The 18,498-nt window shown below is 39.4% G+C and overlaps 2 protein-coding genes across 4 annotated transcripts in view; one reads left to right on the forward strand and one right to left on the reverse strand.

The window, feature by feature from the left end:
• The window catches only part of smap2 (small ArfGAP2), a 45,693-nt gene extending 38,490 nt beyond the window's left edge, over nucleotides 1-7,203 (reverse strand). For both annotated transcript variants that reach the window (XM_034160802.1, XM_034160801.1), the window contains exon 1: nucleotides 7,079-7,203. In XM_034160802.1, coding sequence (XP_034016693.1) covers nucleotides 7,079-7,181 — 103 coding nt within the window. In that variant the 5' untranslated portion in view covers nucleotides 7,182-7,203. The remainder of the gene's footprint in view (nucleotides 1-7,078) is intronic.
• On the forward strand, nucleotides 7,074-16,658 carry trappc3 (trafficking protein particle complex 3). 2 transcript variants are annotated; one of them, XM_034160805.1, is made up of 5 exons: nucleotides 7,074-7,123; nucleotides 12,543-12,640; nucleotides 13,802-13,901; nucleotides 15,695-15,877; nucleotides 15,980-16,658. In XM_034160805.1, coding segments are annotated over exons 2-5 (405 nt in total). In that variant the 5' UTR covers nucleotides 7,074-7,123; nucleotides 12,543-12,638; the 3' UTR covers nucleotides 16,100-16,658. The 2 variants fall into 2 exon arrangements, with proteins under 2 accessions (XP_034016696.1, XP_034016695.1); XM_034160804.1 differs by lacking the exon at nucleotides 7,074-7,123 and adding an exon at nucleotides 10,156-10,310.
• Nucleotides 16,659-18,498: the final 1,840 nt, after the last annotated feature.

Consider the following 18,498-nt stretch of genomic DNA (forward strand, 5'->3'; position numbering starts at 1 on the left):
ACCGCCCCAGGTCCTGGGTGGCAAGCACCCAAGCAGACAACCAATCCATTCCCACATCTCTAAACTAACCATCTATCCGTCGCAGCCAGGTGAAATGCGGGCGTCCCCTAGGCCTTCTCCAGCCACTGTGGTCCTCAACACTCAGGCAACTTGCGTGTTGGATCACGTACAGAGAAACACGCCACATGGCTGGAATGTCGCAGCAGACGATCCCCCACAATGCAAGATGAGGATGATAATCCTCAGCTTAGTCTCTCTCAGGAACCACTCATTTGATACAAAGTCATTCCAGCAGTCCCCAAGGATCATTCAAATCGAAGACACTTAGTAGCAAAGACATCCAGATGTCACCTTAGGTCACTGGTTAGTGTCCAAGTCTCACAACCACACAGCCAGACAAGCAGCACCAGGAGCCTAAATTCTTGGACCTTTGTTCACCTGCAAAGACATTGGCATCACCAAACACCTCTATCCAGTGACCTCAAGACTCCATAAGCTGTTCCTAGGCACCTTTCAATCTCAAAGGCTGAGGACACAGAGATCCAAGCTAATCAATCCTTTTCAGTGAAACTTTGTGTAAAGGTGGGGGTATATTAAATTTTGGTGTGGATTGTGTTCAAAGGTCAGCTCCTGGCTTTGATCTTTAATGCTTAACTTTGATACCGATTTCAGATCAGCAATCAGGAATGAAGATCATTAATAAGGCTTAGAGATCAATGTCCATGATCAAATCACAGCAAAAAGGATAAATGATGAAGTAACTGGAGCAATATTTGTTTTATCAAGTAGCATTCTAGTTAAATATGGGTCATAGAAGTATAAAATTAGGTATTTTAGTTCTAAACTTTGCTTATTGCAGGAAAATTTCCAAATGCGCTGTTATCCAAGCAGCCTGCCCCCTGGACACATGTCCAGCAGGTGGCAGTCTTCAGCAGATGGCAGCCAGGTCTACGGTATATTATATAAACAAAGCAAATTTACTTTTTGAATCGATTTGGTGTACTGATGTCAAATACGCTCATTTTCCCGATACCGGTCCAATTTGCTTACAAGATGATGGCATTTGTTGTTTTTAACTTGTGACATTACCAAGTACTGGCAACCAGTCATAGCACACAGTAGACAGCAGCCACCAAAGCTCCCTGAGGTGAAGCCTGCAGCTATTTTTGTCATTTCATTTAATGTTTTTTTCAACTCACTTTAATTTACCACACAGTACCATACTGTTTGCATTTCTTAATGACTGATTGCAAGATTTGGAAATGTTCATGTTTTCACCCCTTGGCTTTGACTTATTTAAAGAATATTGGCTACAAAAGAGATGATTTGCTTGTGTCATACTAATGGGGACATATTCATTCACACCACTAATTTGGCTTTGATATTTTCAATTAATGACATTTTATGGAGTACTTTTTAACTGTCAGTTTAAAGAACTGACACACACACACACACACACACACACACACACACACACACACACACACACACACACACACACACACACACACACACACACACACACACACACACACACACACACACACACACACATAAAAATAAATTTTAATATAAAGAAGCCTGGTTCTTTATAAAAACTTTTGATGTCACAAATAAAATGTGTAAAATCTCAATGGGGCATGAAGCATTGCACATAACTGCCCATGATAAAGTGAGTGGGAGCATTGAAAAGAAAAATTAGTTCACTTTTAGGCAATCAATTAAAACTCAATGGCTAAAATCTTATGATATTATGTTGACTAAAACTAAAACAATTCAGATGATGAAATTATGACTAAAACTAAATGACACATTGGTAATTTCTGATCAAAATTAAATCAAAATATGCTGTCAAAATAAGCACTGCACCACATTTCTGTATTCCTGTCTGCACACATCTGTAGAAAAATACTGCCGGATACATAATCCAAGATAACAACATATTTTAAACTGGAAATGCTCAGATGAAAGGGGGATTTCTATAACATCAGCTGATTTTAGCATATTAAAGTTTCAGTTTGATATCACATATTCAAAGTAGAAGGGACTCAGAAACTGCATACTTCCGCTATGTTCTGGAAAATATGTTCCAAATCAAAATCAAAGTTAAAAAAACCCCTAATTTTCTTGGACATCTGCTCACCAAATATCATCAATGTACTCTCATGAATTCCTGAGTTCAGTGTTGCTATGTGCCAAACACTCTACTGGATCTCAGTTTCAAAATATACTCTTCAAAACAGAATCACTTATTTTCCGGAACATGATCTATCTCCTCGCCAAATTTCATTGAAATCTGTTGATTATTTTTTGAGTTATCCTGCTAACAAACAAACAAACAGACAAACAATGTCTCATTGGCGGAGGTAATAACATGATTTAACTCAACAAATGACAAAAAGATACACCAGAATAGTTCATTATTATCTTATCGTAGAGCGACTAATCGATTAATTGACTCATCATTTTAGAGCGCGGTATGTATCACAGGGCATTTCCTGTGAAATGCAGGAAGCTGCCTCCTCCCATCACTTACTGAAGTCTTTGGGAGGCCTCCTGAGAGTGATAGCTGCATCGCGGCTTGCAGTGGTTTGCATGCATGGACTTCAGTTTGAAAGCAAGCTCTGAGGCGAATGTCCCCAGTTATGGGGAAGCATGCAATGTGCAACACGTACGGCTGTCCGCTTGACTTATTTATCGGAAAAGACAGCATTTAAATTCAGCGGTGCTGTGCCACTGGATGCGGTTTAAACCCGAGTCAAAGACAACACACACTGCAGAGCCGTGCACGTCTATGTGAATGCATGAATAATATATCAGATACAGCACAGCGTGATACTAAAACTGACATTAACAACAGTTTATATGCGTGTACGGTGCATCCAGAAAGTATTCACAGCGCTTCACTTTTTCCACATTTTGTTACGTTACAGCCGTATTGCAGCTGGTCTGCTCTGTATAAGCCTGACCCCGTCAGATCTCAGAAGCTAAGCAGTGCAGGACCTGGTTAGTACTTGGATGGGAAATCGCTTCAGAACACCAGCAGCTGTGTGTGTTTCTACAGGTAAACCTGGAGTTGCGTCAGGAAGGGTATCCGGCGTAAAACTTGTGCCAAATATCAATGTGGATCTGGCTGTATCCACTGCGGCGACCCTGAACAATGCGGAAGCAGCCGAATGGACAACAACAAGTTATGTTACCGCCTTATTCCAAAATGGATGACATTTTTTTCACTCAAAATTCTACACACAATACCCCATAATGACAATGTGAAAAAGCTTTTTGTGTTTTAGATTTTTGCACATTTATTAAAAATAAAAAAAACTACAAAATCACATAGCATATCGTAGCATAGTAGGCTCCTCTCAGGCCACCATGGCCTATTGCAGAGTCTCATGGGTCTGGTCCTTGTCTTGTTTGAGACTTGAAATAAATCTCTATTGGTCTTGTGGCCGGCCCTCCACTAATGACTTTCCCTGCTAAACTACTGATCTTTGATCAGATCTAATAAGGGTGGGAGGCTTGTCTATGCTATACATAAATTCCTGCATAACATTATCTAGTCTATTCTTAATACATTGGCACTTGGAGTGTCCACTACTTGTGCTGGCTGTTTATTCCACCTATCCACCACCCATTTTGAGCAAAACTGTTGACGAATATTTGTGTTGCAATTCTGTTTTTCCAACCTGTAGCTGTGCCCTCTGGTATTTGACTGTATATTTGTAGACCTCTATCATGTCATCTCTCGCTCTTCCTGCCATACTTGGGATTTTCATGTTTTTAAGCTCTTCTTCATAGTACAAATATTTAAACCCTGATATAACTTTGGTTGCTCTACATAACACACCTTCATTAAGCTTTTTGTCTTTTGCCAAAAATGGTGACCGAACTACATTTCCAACCTCCAGGTGAGGGCGGACAATAACTATAAAAACCATCTTCATAGTCTGAGAATCCAGGTACATAAATGATCTCCTAATGAGACCTATCAATCTGTTGGCCTTATTCACCTGAATATCAACATGCTGAGAAAATTTTAAACTTGTGTCGACATTTACACCCAGATCCTTCTCAAGTTCTGTTTCTTTCAACTCAACAGTTTCACTACTGCCGTGCTTCACACATTATACTTATGATGTCTATTTTGTCTGCCAAGGTGAAACACTTCACATTTATCAGCATTAAAACGTAGCTGCTAAGTGTCTGCCCAGTCAACAAGACTATCTAAACCACTTTGAAGCTTTTGCTGCATGAATACTGTTTCTACACTGTTACGCCTTGGTGTCATCTGCATACATGGTGCATAAACACTTGACGGCATCTGGTAAATAATTTATGAATGCTACGAACAGCACGGGACCAAGGACACTTCCTAGCAGGACACCACTTGTTACTGACGCCCAGTCAGAAACATTGGCGTTAGCATAGACTTTTTGACGCCTGTTTATAATACCCTGATTCAGCCTAGCACCTGTCCCTCAACTCCAAGTGTATTTAGCTTGATGAGTACTCGTGCGGCAAATTGAAGGCTATGTTTACTGCATCAAGAGGAACGCCTTTAACTAACATCTCAGTCCAATCTTCAAGAGTTGTGAGCAAGTTTCCAGTACAAGATCTTCCTATAGTTACTGGGATTTGCTTTCTCTCCCTTCTTAACTTGAGCATCCTTCCAGTCCCTCTTGAAGTGACTTTTCAAAGATTAGAAATAGTGGTGCTGAAAGTTCTTGTGCTAGTTCTTTTAAAACTCTAGGATGAAAACCCATCCCGTCCTGGTGACTTATTTGAATTCAGCACTGACAATCTCTTGGCCACATCTGCTTTACTGATAACAATGTCAGATAAAAGAGAACTGAAATTCTTTGTCCTTCTTCATGAGTTGTCCTTTGCAAAAAAAAAAAAAAAAAAAAATCAAAATACTTTCAGTCTTCATATGCACAAAATACCCTCGGCCATATGAGCCTTGTGTTCTTTATAATTTGCAATTGTTTAATTAATTATTAAGATCCTATTTTCTTACGTACAATTTGTACATGTTCAATAAAGCCCCGCTATTAATCAGTCAATCAAAAAAAAATTTACGTTTTAACGGTGTCTGCAGGAGGCCTTGTGACTTCCGTGTGTGTGTACATGAGCTTTTGACTTTGACAAGAGCAGAAGTTGTGCAGATCAAGGAATGTTTGTAGATCACCCTCTGTGCATTTAATGAAACATATTTAACTCCATAGGAAGTTAGCTTTGAGTTAGCGTGCACACTAACGTCTGGCATTTTGCACCAGAGGTATTATTAGGTTCCAAAAACAGCGTTTTCAGTTTTAGAAGTGTTAATTTCTCACTAGCTTTTACATAATAAATGACAACGAGGTTGATACACAAATTAATACACAAATGAAACAGAGTTTTGCAGCTAGCTAAACCAGCTTGTGATGTCATCATGCTAATGTTGGCAAAATGTCTTCTAAATCACTTCAGAGGTGTTATTAGGTTTCAAAAACAGCGTTTTCAGTTTTAGAAGTGTTTATTTCTCACTAGCTTTTACATAATAAATGACAACAAAGTTAATACACAAATTAATACACAAATAAAACAGAGTTTTGCAGCTAGCTAAACCAGCTTGTGACGTCATCATGCTAATGTTGGCAAAATGTCTTCTAAATCACTTCAGAGGTGTTATTACGTTTCAAAAACAGCGTTTTCAGTTTTAGAAGTGTTTATTTCTCACTAGCTTTTACATAATATATTAGAAACATTTTAGACAGACCAGCCACTGACGTCACGGAGCAGCTCTACGCTGATTGGCTGTCACCCCCGCCACTCAAAAAAAAAAAAAAACCCTGAACAGATTGAAACAGAATGTGACTTTTTAACCACTTAAAATACCTCTTAAAATAGTTCAAAGTTAGCCATCTTTGAACTTGTCCAAGGTCTGTGTCCCAAGATTGTTCCCTGTAAATTTGAAGACTTTGGTAGTAATAGGACTGGACTTATGCTGAGCACAGACATACAGACAGATGGACGGACGGACGAAAAGCCTTTGCAATACTCAATGGCCATATTTGATGGTCTTGGGTAATAAGTACTGAAAACTGATTCAAATATGGTGAAACTTAATGAACTAGATCAAGTTACAAAAATCAACATTTCTTTGCCTGTGTTATTTCACCTAGATGTGTCTGCCACCCTGCAAGGTGGTTCGAAGATGCTGGATGGAAAATGGAAATTAGGAGCAGGTGCGGTTATTAGAAATCAACTCAAATGAAGCATCATGCCTTCACACAACCCTACAGAAAGGATTTTGTGTTACTGTATCCGAAGCAGACGCTTCTTCCTTCTCTCTCTGTCTCTCTCAACATAATGTATGTGAGGTTTTGAGCTTGAAATGAGCTTGTTTTCACAGGGTTTGTTCATTTGTAAAGACTAGGTGTGGTAGGCAAACAAGACAAATGCGATTTGTGACTCGTGATTTTTCAAAGTCGCCTATTCTAAGCAAACTTGGCAAATATGTTAGCGGCGTTGATGGCCAGGGTACTCTAGGAACAGAACGTTGCATTGAATTCCCCTATCACAAAAGCTAATTTTTAAAAATGATTTAATCTTATTGTCATAAATGAACACATATATCTGCCCAGGAGTCTTTTGATGCACATATACTACAGTTGCAATAATAATAATATGCTTAATTCCAGGGTGACAAAAGGTCTTCTTACTCTCTAAGAATATGGTTGTGCCATTTCAACACAGCCTTTTTTCTTTCTCCACCCCTGTGCATAACCTGGAGGAACAGGTTGTTCAAGTTAAGTCAAAGTTAATGCCAATGTACACTGTGGTTTCCAAACTGGGGCTCGTGGAGCCTCGCGAGGGTTTGCAAAGGTATGAATTAACATAATATATACATACATACATATAAATACCATATGTTTTACCAAAGAAGGCGTCTGCTGGGTTTTGACATGCTGCAGTCGCACGCTGGGCTGTGGCAGCGCAAAAAAAAAAAAAAACGTTAACGGTCATTTTCAAGCCCGTGAGGCGGGTCGATTGGCGGCACCGATCGATCGATCGTCGGGATCGGATCACCTACCTTTGGCTTCGCAGTCAGCGCAGTATTTGTTCTCCTCCAGAGCCAGTAAGGAGTTGAGGACAGCCTGATACCTGTCCACGTCTTTCACAGATTTGCCCGTCATCTTTGCGCGTGCCCCCGCTCCTGGTGCGCGCAGGCTTTTGTGGTCGCGGGACTCGCCGAGCGCACGATGCGGAGGCGCTGCGCTCCTCTTCCTCCTTTAATCACACACACACACACACACACACACACACACACACACACACACACACACACACACACACACACACACACACACACACACACACACACACACACACACACTTTGTTTCACCGAGATATAAGGTGTGTTTTTTTTTTCCCACGGACGTCGTTCCACGCGTAAACGTTCCAATCAAGCCGTGAAGTGTATTAAAAAAAGTGTGACTGACAGAAATAATGAATGTAGTAACGCCGACTCTCTCTCTCTCTCTCTCTCTCTCTCTCTCTCTCTCTCTCTCTCTCTCTCTCTGTCTCTCTCTCTCTCTCTCCACAGACACGCACATCCTGTTATGCAAATCACGGGGTAGGTGTTATTAAAGCGTGAAAATGCTGCGATCATTAGTTACACACATTTCTAATTACATTTTGTTTTTGTTTTTTTCTATCTTTAAAACAGCATAAGTCGGTCGGATTCACTCGCTCAATGCTCAATCTTACGTGTAACCTACTGCCACCTTGTGGTCAAAACTAAGAGTTGCTTTGAAAGGAAATTTAGCATTTATCAAGTGAAACATTTTTAATTTACTGTGATCTTTGTGTCGTAACAAGGGCGCATTTGTTGCAGTTGGTTTACTGAGTAAATTGATTATTTTGAAACAGCTTATAATTTTTTGAAGACGTATGATTTATTTTTTTTAAATATTTGATTTGACTTTGTTTTTTTAATTTGCTGTTGAGATCCTCAAAACACTGAATCTTAAAGTCGTTGTTTCATTTATTGTGAGTTTTTTTTAAACACTAAATCATTTTCTGAAGTAATTGTTTTATTTAGTATTTTGAGCTTTTTCAAGACAGTGTGATTTCAAGAAGCAATCAGTTCTTTTGCTGATATGAATATTTTGAAGCAGGTTATGTTGTGTGGGCCGCTGAAGAGGAGGTACTGCTGGCCCACCACCACCAGAGGGCACCCTGCCTGGAGTGCGGGCTCCAGGCACCAGAGGGCGCTGCCATCTCACAGGAGCAGCCGGGGTGACAGCTGTCACCTACGACAGCTGTTACCAATCATCTGATCCGCAGCGGTATATCTGCAAGACGTCATCTCCACTTCTCTGCCGAGATATCGCTCTACCAAGGAGGTAACGATCTCAGCTGACTGTGTTGATTCTCTGACAGGAATATCTATTGCTTGTGTGTTTTGGACAGCAGATATTCTGTTTCTTTTTTCGACGAGAGGTGGAGGTGGCATTCCCACCATACGTGTTGCTGGGTGCACACGCACCCACATCTAACTGTTTTTGTTCCTCGCCAGCAGTACCAGATCCGACAAGCGGAGGCAGTGGCCACCTGGGTGTTCGGGACTTGGCGGCTCCAGTATTCCCGGGGTTCGGTGGCGGAGGAAATCGTGTGGTTCCGGTTCTGCTTTGGACGGACGTCTCTTATCTTTGAGCCTGCCCACACGTCACCCTTGTAATTGACTGACTGTTAAATTTCACATTCGCCGTGTTGGTTGTGTTTTTTCACAACAGTAAAGTGTTGTTATTTGACTTCCTTCATTGTCCATTCATTTGCGCCCCCTGTTGTGGGTCCGTGTTCCTACACTTTCACAACAGGTTATCTTTATTTTGTTAGGAGATATATGATTTGAGATTTTGTTTTTCTTGTGGGAGCCTCAAAACACTGAATATTGAAGTAGTTGTGTCATTTGTTGTTATGAATTGTTTTCAACACTAAATAATGTATTGTTTTATTTAATATTTGAGCTTTTTTTAAAGACAGTGTGATTTCATGAAACAATCAGTTTTTTTGGGCGATATAGATATTTTGAAGCAGGATATCTTTTTTGTTAGGAGATATATGATTTGAGATTTTTTGTGGGAGCCTCAAAACACTGAATATTGAAAGAGTTGTGTCATTTGTTATGAATTGTTTTAAACACTAAACAATGTATTGTTTCATGAAGCAATCAGGTTTTTTGGCGATATGGAGATTTTGAAGCTGGTTTCTTTTGATTCGAAATTTTTTCTTGTGGGTGCCTCAAAACACTGAATATTGAAGCAGTGGCTTCATTTATCATTATGAATACTTTAAACACTAAATAATTTCCTGAATCATTTGTTTTATTTAATATTTTGAGCTTTTTTTTTTTTAAAGAGTGTGATTTCAAGACGCAATCAGTTCTTTTGATGATATGGATATATTTTGAAGCAGGTTATCTTTTTTGTTAGGAGATATTTGAGATTTTTTTTTCTTCTGGGAGCCTTAAAACACTGAATATTGAAGTAGTTGTGTCATTTGTTGTTATGAATTGTTTTAAACACTAAATAATGTATTGTTTTATTTAATATTTTGAGCTTTTTTTTAAGACTGTGATTTCATGAAGCAATCAGGTTTTTTGGCGATATGGAGATTTTGAAGCAGGTTTTCTTTATTTAGGATATATTTGATTAGAATTTTTTCTTGTGGGTGCCTCAAAACACTGAATATTGAAGCAGTGGCTTCATTTGTCGTTATGAATACTTTAAACACTAAATAATTTCCTGAATAGTTGTTTTATTTAATATTTTGAGCTTTATTTTTAAAGAGAATGTGATTTCATGAAGAAATCAGTTCATTTGAAGCAGATTATTTTTTCTGGAGTTAGATTTAGTTTTTCGGGGGGTGCTCAAAACACTGAAACTTGAAGTAGTTGTTTTATTTGTTGTTATGAGGTTTTAAAAACACTCATTTCCCGAAGCAAGTATTTTATTTAATGTTATCAGACGTTTTTTTTTCCTGAAAGAGTATGAAGCAGTTTGTCCATTTGGCGATAAAAAGGTAGTTTTCCCCAATCGTTCCACTGGTGGCGGTAATGCAGTAGTCGAATTGAAAACTACCAATAAACCCAGCTGAGGAAGCGGAAGAAGAAGAGACAGCAACTGGACTTTTACGGAACAACTGCTTAGTCCGAAATAAATCAACAAATAAAGGATTAATACCGAGTTGTCACGCGTTTTGGGTTGAATTGTCCACAATGTCCAGACAAGCCAACAGAACGACAGACAGCAAGAAAATGGTAGGCCTTTTCCACAGAGTTAATATAAGGCTTAATTTACCAGCGTGTGGTGTATAACATAGCGCTAAAGTTAGCAAGCTAGCAAGTTAAATCCACACGAGGATTTGGTTGCTAAAATATCTTTATAGTCATGTTATCACACTTGGCGAATTGTGTTTAGGAAAGGACATAGACGTAAGAAGCGCTTTGGTTCGCTGTTATGTTTTGTGGAATGTCAGGAAGTTTAGCTTGATCTGTCAAACATGCTAATTTGCTAACGTTCGGTGCTAGTGGGTTTTATCACTATGATGACAGCGTTATATGTACAACTAAGTTTATTTTTGCAGGTAATGGAGTTAAATATGTTTCAGATAAACTAACAGCATTTTAAGCGTTGTTCACTTTTAATAAGCTGTAGAATTGCCGCAAATTAGCACGATCGGAACAGGTAGTGCAGCTAGTTTTAATACTTTTAAAGAGGACAGATGCTTATAAATATATTAAAAAAAACCCCTCTCATTTCAATATAATATCGTATTATGATCATAAGGTATTTAATTTCTTTTAATATTTTGGTGTTTACCTGGTAGTTTAGAGCCATTTCCTTTCAGCACCAGGAGCTGTCCACACCTCACAAAGGACAAATTCACTTTCTACAACTTTTGCAACGTCACTAAAACATTATCAGTCAAGTGTCTGCTATACCTACTGTTGACGATCTCTTAGCTTGCAAAAGTATTTTTTTTAGTTTGTTTAGGAAGTTGGTATCAGCAGGTATAAGTCTTAGAAGACAGCTCTGGTCAATTTGTTTGGCACATGATAAATATCACCAGCAGTATAAATTGTGAGTATTGATGAGCTAATAACTACATTATGGTTTTTAAAGGTTTGGGATACAGGATCGAGTTGACAGCTCTGTAGGCTATGCGTCCAAGCCAGCTATGTTGTCTACATTTCAAAATGTGTAGTCTACACTGATGAACCAGTTGTTTTTATTATGAATAGGTCATTTGTTGTTGGAAAATATTACAAATATAGTAAGGTGCTTGATAATGCCAGGTGGCAGTAGCTCCTCTGGAATCTAAAATTTTCCATATGTGTGCCCTGGCAATTAAGTTTATCCAATTAGTGTCACAAAAAGGCACAAGACATTTTGTCTCCACAGCCGTCAGCTGTGTGCATACATCATCTGCTGGTTTTAGAGATTAGCTGGAACAGCATCAAGCTCTGATGCACATGTTCGCGGTGGATGGCAGAGGATCATGACATTATAAAAACACTTTGATAGGCAATATAAGATAACTGAATTAATAATGAGGAAGCCTAATCTGTCCTTCACAAGTAATTTCAAGTAGTTTCAACCACAGAAGTACACAATATTGATCTTTGGCCTACAGCTGTTGTTACTATGCATGAAATGGCATGCAATGCCATTGTCAAAGGGTTAGTACAGGGGTGGCCAGGTTCGGTCCTCGAGAGCCACATTCCTGACACTCTTAGTTGTCTCCCTGCTCCAACACACCTGACTCCAATGAAAGACTCGTTAGCAGACCTTTAATGAGCCTTTCATTGGATTCAGGTGTGTTGGAGCAGGGAGACAACTAAGAGTGTCAGGAATGTGGCTCTCGAGGACCGAACAGTCAGTGGGTCACGAGTTTTCTGACACAAAGTTGAAGACTTTTTAAACAGTAATGGATGATTCCAGAAAATATCAGTCATTTCTGGAATAACTTAATTAATAATTGGTGTAACTTGGGGTTAACTGGGGTCATTTAGCTGTATTTAAGAGCATAACTGGAGAATTAGTGCATTAATTAAGGAGGAGAAAAATCCAAAAGAGTTCAGCTAAGGTTCCGGAGTAAAATGTTGAATATTCATAAACCAGGTTCCTCCTTCAAAGCATCTGGAAAAGAGATGTGGTATTATGAACAACTGTCCAACCTATTATACAAAATTTTGAAGAAGCTACTTGGCTGAGTGGCAAAACATTCTTGATGGCTAACAAGAACAGAGTAAACGTTTTGATAAAAGTTTAGTTGAAAGCAGCTGGATGTTTCATTACCAGAAAGTTTCAGTATTGATTAAGGTGATTTCTTATTCAGTTTGTTTGTGGTAAAACAATTCTCCTTGGCGCACATTTAATTTTGGTCATCCTAATAACAGTATGCTGCCATGATTTATGAAATATTGTAGCATCCTTTATGTCATCTAATGTTTAACTGCACATGTAAAATGTTGATTTTTCTCTCATAGAACTCTGAGCTCTTTACACTGACTTACGGAGCCCTGGTCACTCAGCTGTGTAAAGACTACGAGAACGACGAGGAAGTCAACAAACAACTGGACAAAATGTAAGTTTATTTATCAACTTCAATCAGCTTTTTCCCCTCCATACTTAGAAATACTATAAAAAAATGTTTCACACCAAACACAGATCCTTCCATAGTTTTATATGACAGTGCTTCTATATTTATTTCTGTCTTTAATGCCATCATTTATCACATTATTGTTTTCAAATTGATTCATGCACGGTATGTCTTTAGATCAGTTTATATATTACAGCAGTGATTTTCAAAGTGTGGACCACAGGCCACCAGAGGGCTGCAAAGGTACTGCAAGTGGGCCAGTTTGTGTTCTTTCACCTTTGAAGGCAATGAGCACTGCCCTTCCTAGCATTTCTCAGCTGGTCAGAGACAGACAATATAAGGCAGGAAAAAAAATAATGGAGTCCCCATCCAATCAGTGAATTTTGATGTTCAAATGTGATGTGATATTATTATTATTTTCTTTTTTCACTTCTAATTTTTATAATTAGCGGCTGCATTCTATTGATATTTTATGATGTTGTGGCCATTTTTCTAAAAAGTTGCAGTGCAAGTTCTGATGGTTTTGGGTGAGGTTTTTTCTTTTTTTTTTGCCGTGAACTTGCAGGAACAAGTGAAAATGGCGACAATAGTTGCCATCATTAGTATTTTGTATAATGCAAAAAAAATTAAATCAATTGTTTCAGTGAGACATTTTATTCATATATTATTATTTTTTTTTTTTTTTACTCCCTAACATCGGTATCGTCCCCTCAAAAATTCCGTATTGGTTGGCTCTATTTCACACACACTGAACTTTTGCAGCCAGTCACAGAGAGACAGAAAGAAGAAACATTTGCTGTTGTGTGTGTCCATGTTTGTGTTTTACAGCTGTGAAACAATCGAAAAATGTTTTGTTTGTCCGATTCACAGTTTTGTTTAAGTGAAGACAGTCCATCTCCTCACTTTTTCACTTGCTCTCACTAAAAGATTTTGCCTCCAGCCAGGAAAATAAATGCACCCAAACTCTCATGATGAAGATGAGCTCCGTGCGGTGCTCTTCTTGCACTGATGGCTGCTCGAAAACAGAACCTGTACCGCTGGACTTTACACGCTGTTCATTCCACGCTCTCAGCATGCTATGTTCATGTAAAATCCTGATGTCCATCTCTCTCTCGCTCTGTGTTTTCTCTCTCTCTCTCTCTTTAGGGGTTATAACATCGGGGTACGTTTGATCGAGGATTTTTTGGCACGTTCCAACATCGGCAGGTGTCAAGATTTCCGAGAAACAGCCGATGTCATTGCTAAGGTAATTGAGTGATTGCAATCAAATCAGCGCTCGACCACTGATTACACCCGAAATGACCAAGAGCAGAAGACATTATAAAGACACAGACACACTATCTTAAGAAATGGTCAGAATAATTCTAGAAGATGTAAATAAAAACAGAAGTATAAAATTCATGGAGATGTAGGAGGAATTGTACTCTGCACATTTCAAAAACACTCTCATTCCTCTTTGCTCGCTCTACAATTTTAACACCTGGCTTTGAAGTACACTGCAATTAGTAAATAACAATCTGCAGTTCACTTGTCAGTATTTCTCTTTTTGTTTATTTATTGTTGGCCCAATGATGCTGAGCACTTTGTCTTGTTGTGTAAAAGTCAGATGTTTGATAGAAGTAAAGCTTGAATGTGTGTTATGCACTCCAGCTGTTTCCAAGGTGTTGGTCCCATGTCCTCTGGGATTTATTACACAGATGTAACCTCACACTTGCTCAGGGATCTGGCTGTTGTTCTTGAAGGGAGGGGCCTTGCTTGGAAATGGAATATCACTACGGGACACTGGGTTGGAAATTTCTGTGATAGCCTGGCCTCAGGATATCATGTGACCTCTTGCTAAACTATGAAATCACTACAATCATTAAGAGATTTGTCCTGTATTCAAAGAGGGTTTTTTCTTTTTCTTCATTTGAAATCCTGATTAAAGAGGAAAGATGAGAGTCCAGAATGTAGCTAATCTGTGGCGGTTCTATTAACTAAGTTTTTTTTTTTAACTAAGACGTTTTTGGAAATGTGCTGCTAATTGTTCTGTACAAAAGGAACCACCCGCTGTTGTGCGTGTGCTTCATTCAATTGCTCCACTTCGGCTGACCTCCGCAGCCAGTTTCACCAACTGCTCACCATCACCTTGGCTCCAAGGTGCAGTCAAGCGGTTGAGTTTTTCCTGGAAGCTGTGGCTGGCTTGAAATCCTACATGTCACAGAACTACAGAAGAAACAAAGCCACAGGAAACGGGTGAGGAGAGTGCGACAAATCTGCAGAAAGTGCTCAGGGATCACCTGGGGCCATAGCTCCTAACCTGGGGTGTTTGCCCTCTTCAACGGGGAATCAAAGATCATGTTTTGTCAGAGTTGGATGTGCACATGTTAATCATAAGAACACACTGAGTGGATAAACTAAAGCTAATTAAAAGGTCATTTTCCCCTTTGGATAAACCAAAAAGAAAAGGAAAATGGAAGGGGAAAAAAAAAATTAAAAGTCTGTATTAAAGATTTGGAATGAACCACTTTGATGCAGTGGTGGTGGGGGGGGGGGGGGGGGGGGGGCGGTCATCTGCATCCAGTCTGTGGTCATCATTTGGTTTGGCAAAGACCAGCAGTTGATGTTGGAGAGAATCTTAGTCTTCCAAAACATATCATTATTATGAACAATAGTCCCAGTGAGACTGAACGAGGACACAGTACAGCGTGTGCCGTAAAATAATAACAGATTATCCCATCACATAGATCTGTTGACCCTTTTCCACCTGTGCTTTATGATCTTTAATTTAGTGTGTATTGAGAACCTTAACAGTAAGGAAATAATGAGCTATGTGGCACTAAAGCTCTACTTTTGTTTTGATTCTGCTAAATTTGTTTTAGAACGACTTTGAATGTTACTGGCAACAGTGTCAAAACCTGAAAATGTCTTCCTGATATTTGGTGGAGACTTGGTTTTCGGGTGATTGAATGCGTAAGGAAGCAATGAAACCGGTCAGCGTGTAACGGCTATTCTGTGCTCCCTTCTTTTTGCTCCTCGCCGCACCCTCGTTGCCGGTAGGTCGCATTTAAGATGTACTTGGGAATCACTCCGAGCGTAACCAACTGGAGTCCAGCGGGAGACGAATTCTCCCTGATCCTGGAGAACAATCCTCTGGTCGACTTTGTGGAGCTGCCAGATAACCACAGCACGCTAATCTATTCCAACCTGCTGGTCGGGGTCCTCAGAGGAGCCCTGGAGATGGTAAGATGTTCACATTATTGATTTGAAAGCATCAGGGCTGAAGGAGAAGAGTTCGGTGTTATTTTTGTTGTGTGGAAGTGTAACCGATTGTCATCTCTTCAGGTTCAGATGGCGGTGGATGTGAGGTTCGCCCAAGATACCCTGAGAGGGGACAATGTTACAGAAATTCGCATGAAGTTTATCAAGAGGATTGAAGAGAACCTGCCAGCAGGAGATGAGTGACAAACAACAAAATGCTTTTCTCAAACATTTGTGTCTCATTTAGGGCAGATTATTATTATTATTATTATTTTTTTTTTGCCCCCCATGTAAAGTACATCTTCACTTACAGAGTGAATGTTCATCAACCTGAGAGTTTTTGTCGCTGTTTTGAGTTCGAAATCAGCATTTTGTTTGTGTGATGAAAGACTTGGTTTGGATGTGGCAGTAAGCAGAGGTGAAAAGGACTTAAAATTTAAATGGAAGATTTCCTCAACTTGAGATGATCATAAGTATGTATGTGGGAACACACACACACACACACACACACACACACACACACACACACACACACACACACACACACACACACACACACACACACACACACACACACACACAAAACCCCTAAAAAACAATCCTCCCCCATTTTTGCTAGTGTTTTCCAAACATTTATCTTGAGAAGGTCCTTGGAGTGAGACTGCTGTCATTCATCCATGGGAACAAAAGGAACACTGTAAACTACTCAAATATACCCAATGTTCCAAGTAGAATTACCTTTTATATTTTATGGCTTTAAAAAAACAACAAAAACAATGACACCGACTGGTTTGAGGGGAAAAGGTATGTGCCTAAATGATGGGGTTAAGGGGATGCAGTTGATGATGATGCATTGAGGGGAAGAATCCCTGGACCACTTATCTTTCACATCTTGTGGAAAGTCACTGATTGAGCTTGAATTGATTTTTTTTTTTTTTTTTTTTTTTTGACCTGAATTGAGATTTTTTTTTTTTTTTTTTTAGTAGAAGTGTATGTTGTCATCTTGCAGTCAAACATTTTTTTTTAATGAAGTCACATGACATTGCTGCCAATTCTATGGCAGGTTAATTTATGTAACTGTAAAATAAATGACTGATTTGATATGATTGGATTCCTGTGTGCTTGTGAGTTTGAGTTGGGGTGGGGCGGGTGGAACTCTCTGGTCACACAGCTCACAAACACGTACTCTGTTCTCTGAACCTCCTGGTCACTTCTGCTTCACTGTGTATTGTCAGAGTGTTATTCTTCCACTGCAGCCACTCAGCAAATGCTCTCAGTAAGAGACCTAATGCCTCTCTTATGTTTGCTTAGGTTTTGTGGGAGCAATCTGTGTAGGTGCAGAGACTGATTTAAAATCTCTGCTTGTCACACCTGTGAATAGCAAACGTAACCCAACACAGTGCCTCATTTAGACTGGCTGTGCACCTCATCAATAACAGAACACAGATGGCCATTCACAAATTGTACCTGGTCCCATTTCAGAAGCAAACATTTGGTCTGGGTGCCAGGAAGAACAATGGCTGCATTTTTCTTATTTTTGTTTTATTGTGAAATGGCGCAAGCATGAAAACTGCATGAAAACTTTGACTGTGGGTATTATGATCGGTAAAGGGAGGAAGTTGACTGATATGAATGTGGAGAAAGGTGGACGTGTACAAGAGATAATGGGAAAAGGAGAGTAAGGACAGGAGCTTCGGAGGTGACTCCAAACTTCTTCCATGGTCTTGTTGGAGGAGAAATGGTGTCATTCTCAAGGAAGAGTATATTAACAGATGTGTAAAGTTGGAAATTGAAGAGGTGATGGCAGATGATGTGTAGTGCGAGTCATTTCTTGAGTGAGTTAGATGAGTTGATACGGAGTGTACCCAATCAAGACAGGGTGGTGATTGCAGTGGACGCCAGTGGACATGTTGAGGGAAACGGGTGATTGGTTGGTACAGTGTTGAGATAGTGAAGTGTAGAAGGGAGGGTACTATTTATTAGACGGTATTGCTTAAATTTTCATTGTTACGCAGATGATACCCAGCTTTATCTATCCATGAAGCCAGAGGACACACACCAATTAGCTAAACTGCAGGATTGTCTTACAGACATAAAGACATGGATGACCTCTAATTTCCTGCTTTTAAACTCAGATAAAACTGAAGTTATTGTACTTGGCCCCACAAATCTTAGAAACATGGTGTCTAACCAGATCCTTACTCTGGATGGCATTACCCTGACCTCTAGTAATACTGTGAGAAATCTTGGAGTCATTTTTGATCAGGATATGTCATTCAAAGCGCATATTAAACAAATATGTAGGACTGCTTTTTTGCATTTACGCAATATCTCTAAAATCAGAAAGGTCTTGTCTCAGAGTGATGCTGAAAAACTAATTCATGCATTTATTTCCTCTAGGCTGGACTATTGTAATTCATTATTATCAGGTTGTCCTAAAAGTTCCCTAAAAAGCCTTCAGTTAATTCAAAATGCTGCAGCTAGAGTGCTGACGGGGACTAGAAGGAGAGAGCATATCTCACCCATATTGGCCTCTCTTCATTGGCTTCCTGTTAATTCTAGAATAGAATTTAAAATTCTTCTTCTTACTTATAAGGTTTTGA

This window comes from Thalassophryne amazonica, chromosome 20 (assembly GCF_902500255.1).
Source record: "Thalassophryne amazonica chromosome 20, fThaAma1.1, whole genome shotgun sequence".
Classification (NCBI taxonomy): Eukaryota; Metazoa; Chordata; class Actinopteri; order Batrachoidiformes; family Batrachoididae; genus Thalassophryne; species Thalassophryne amazonica.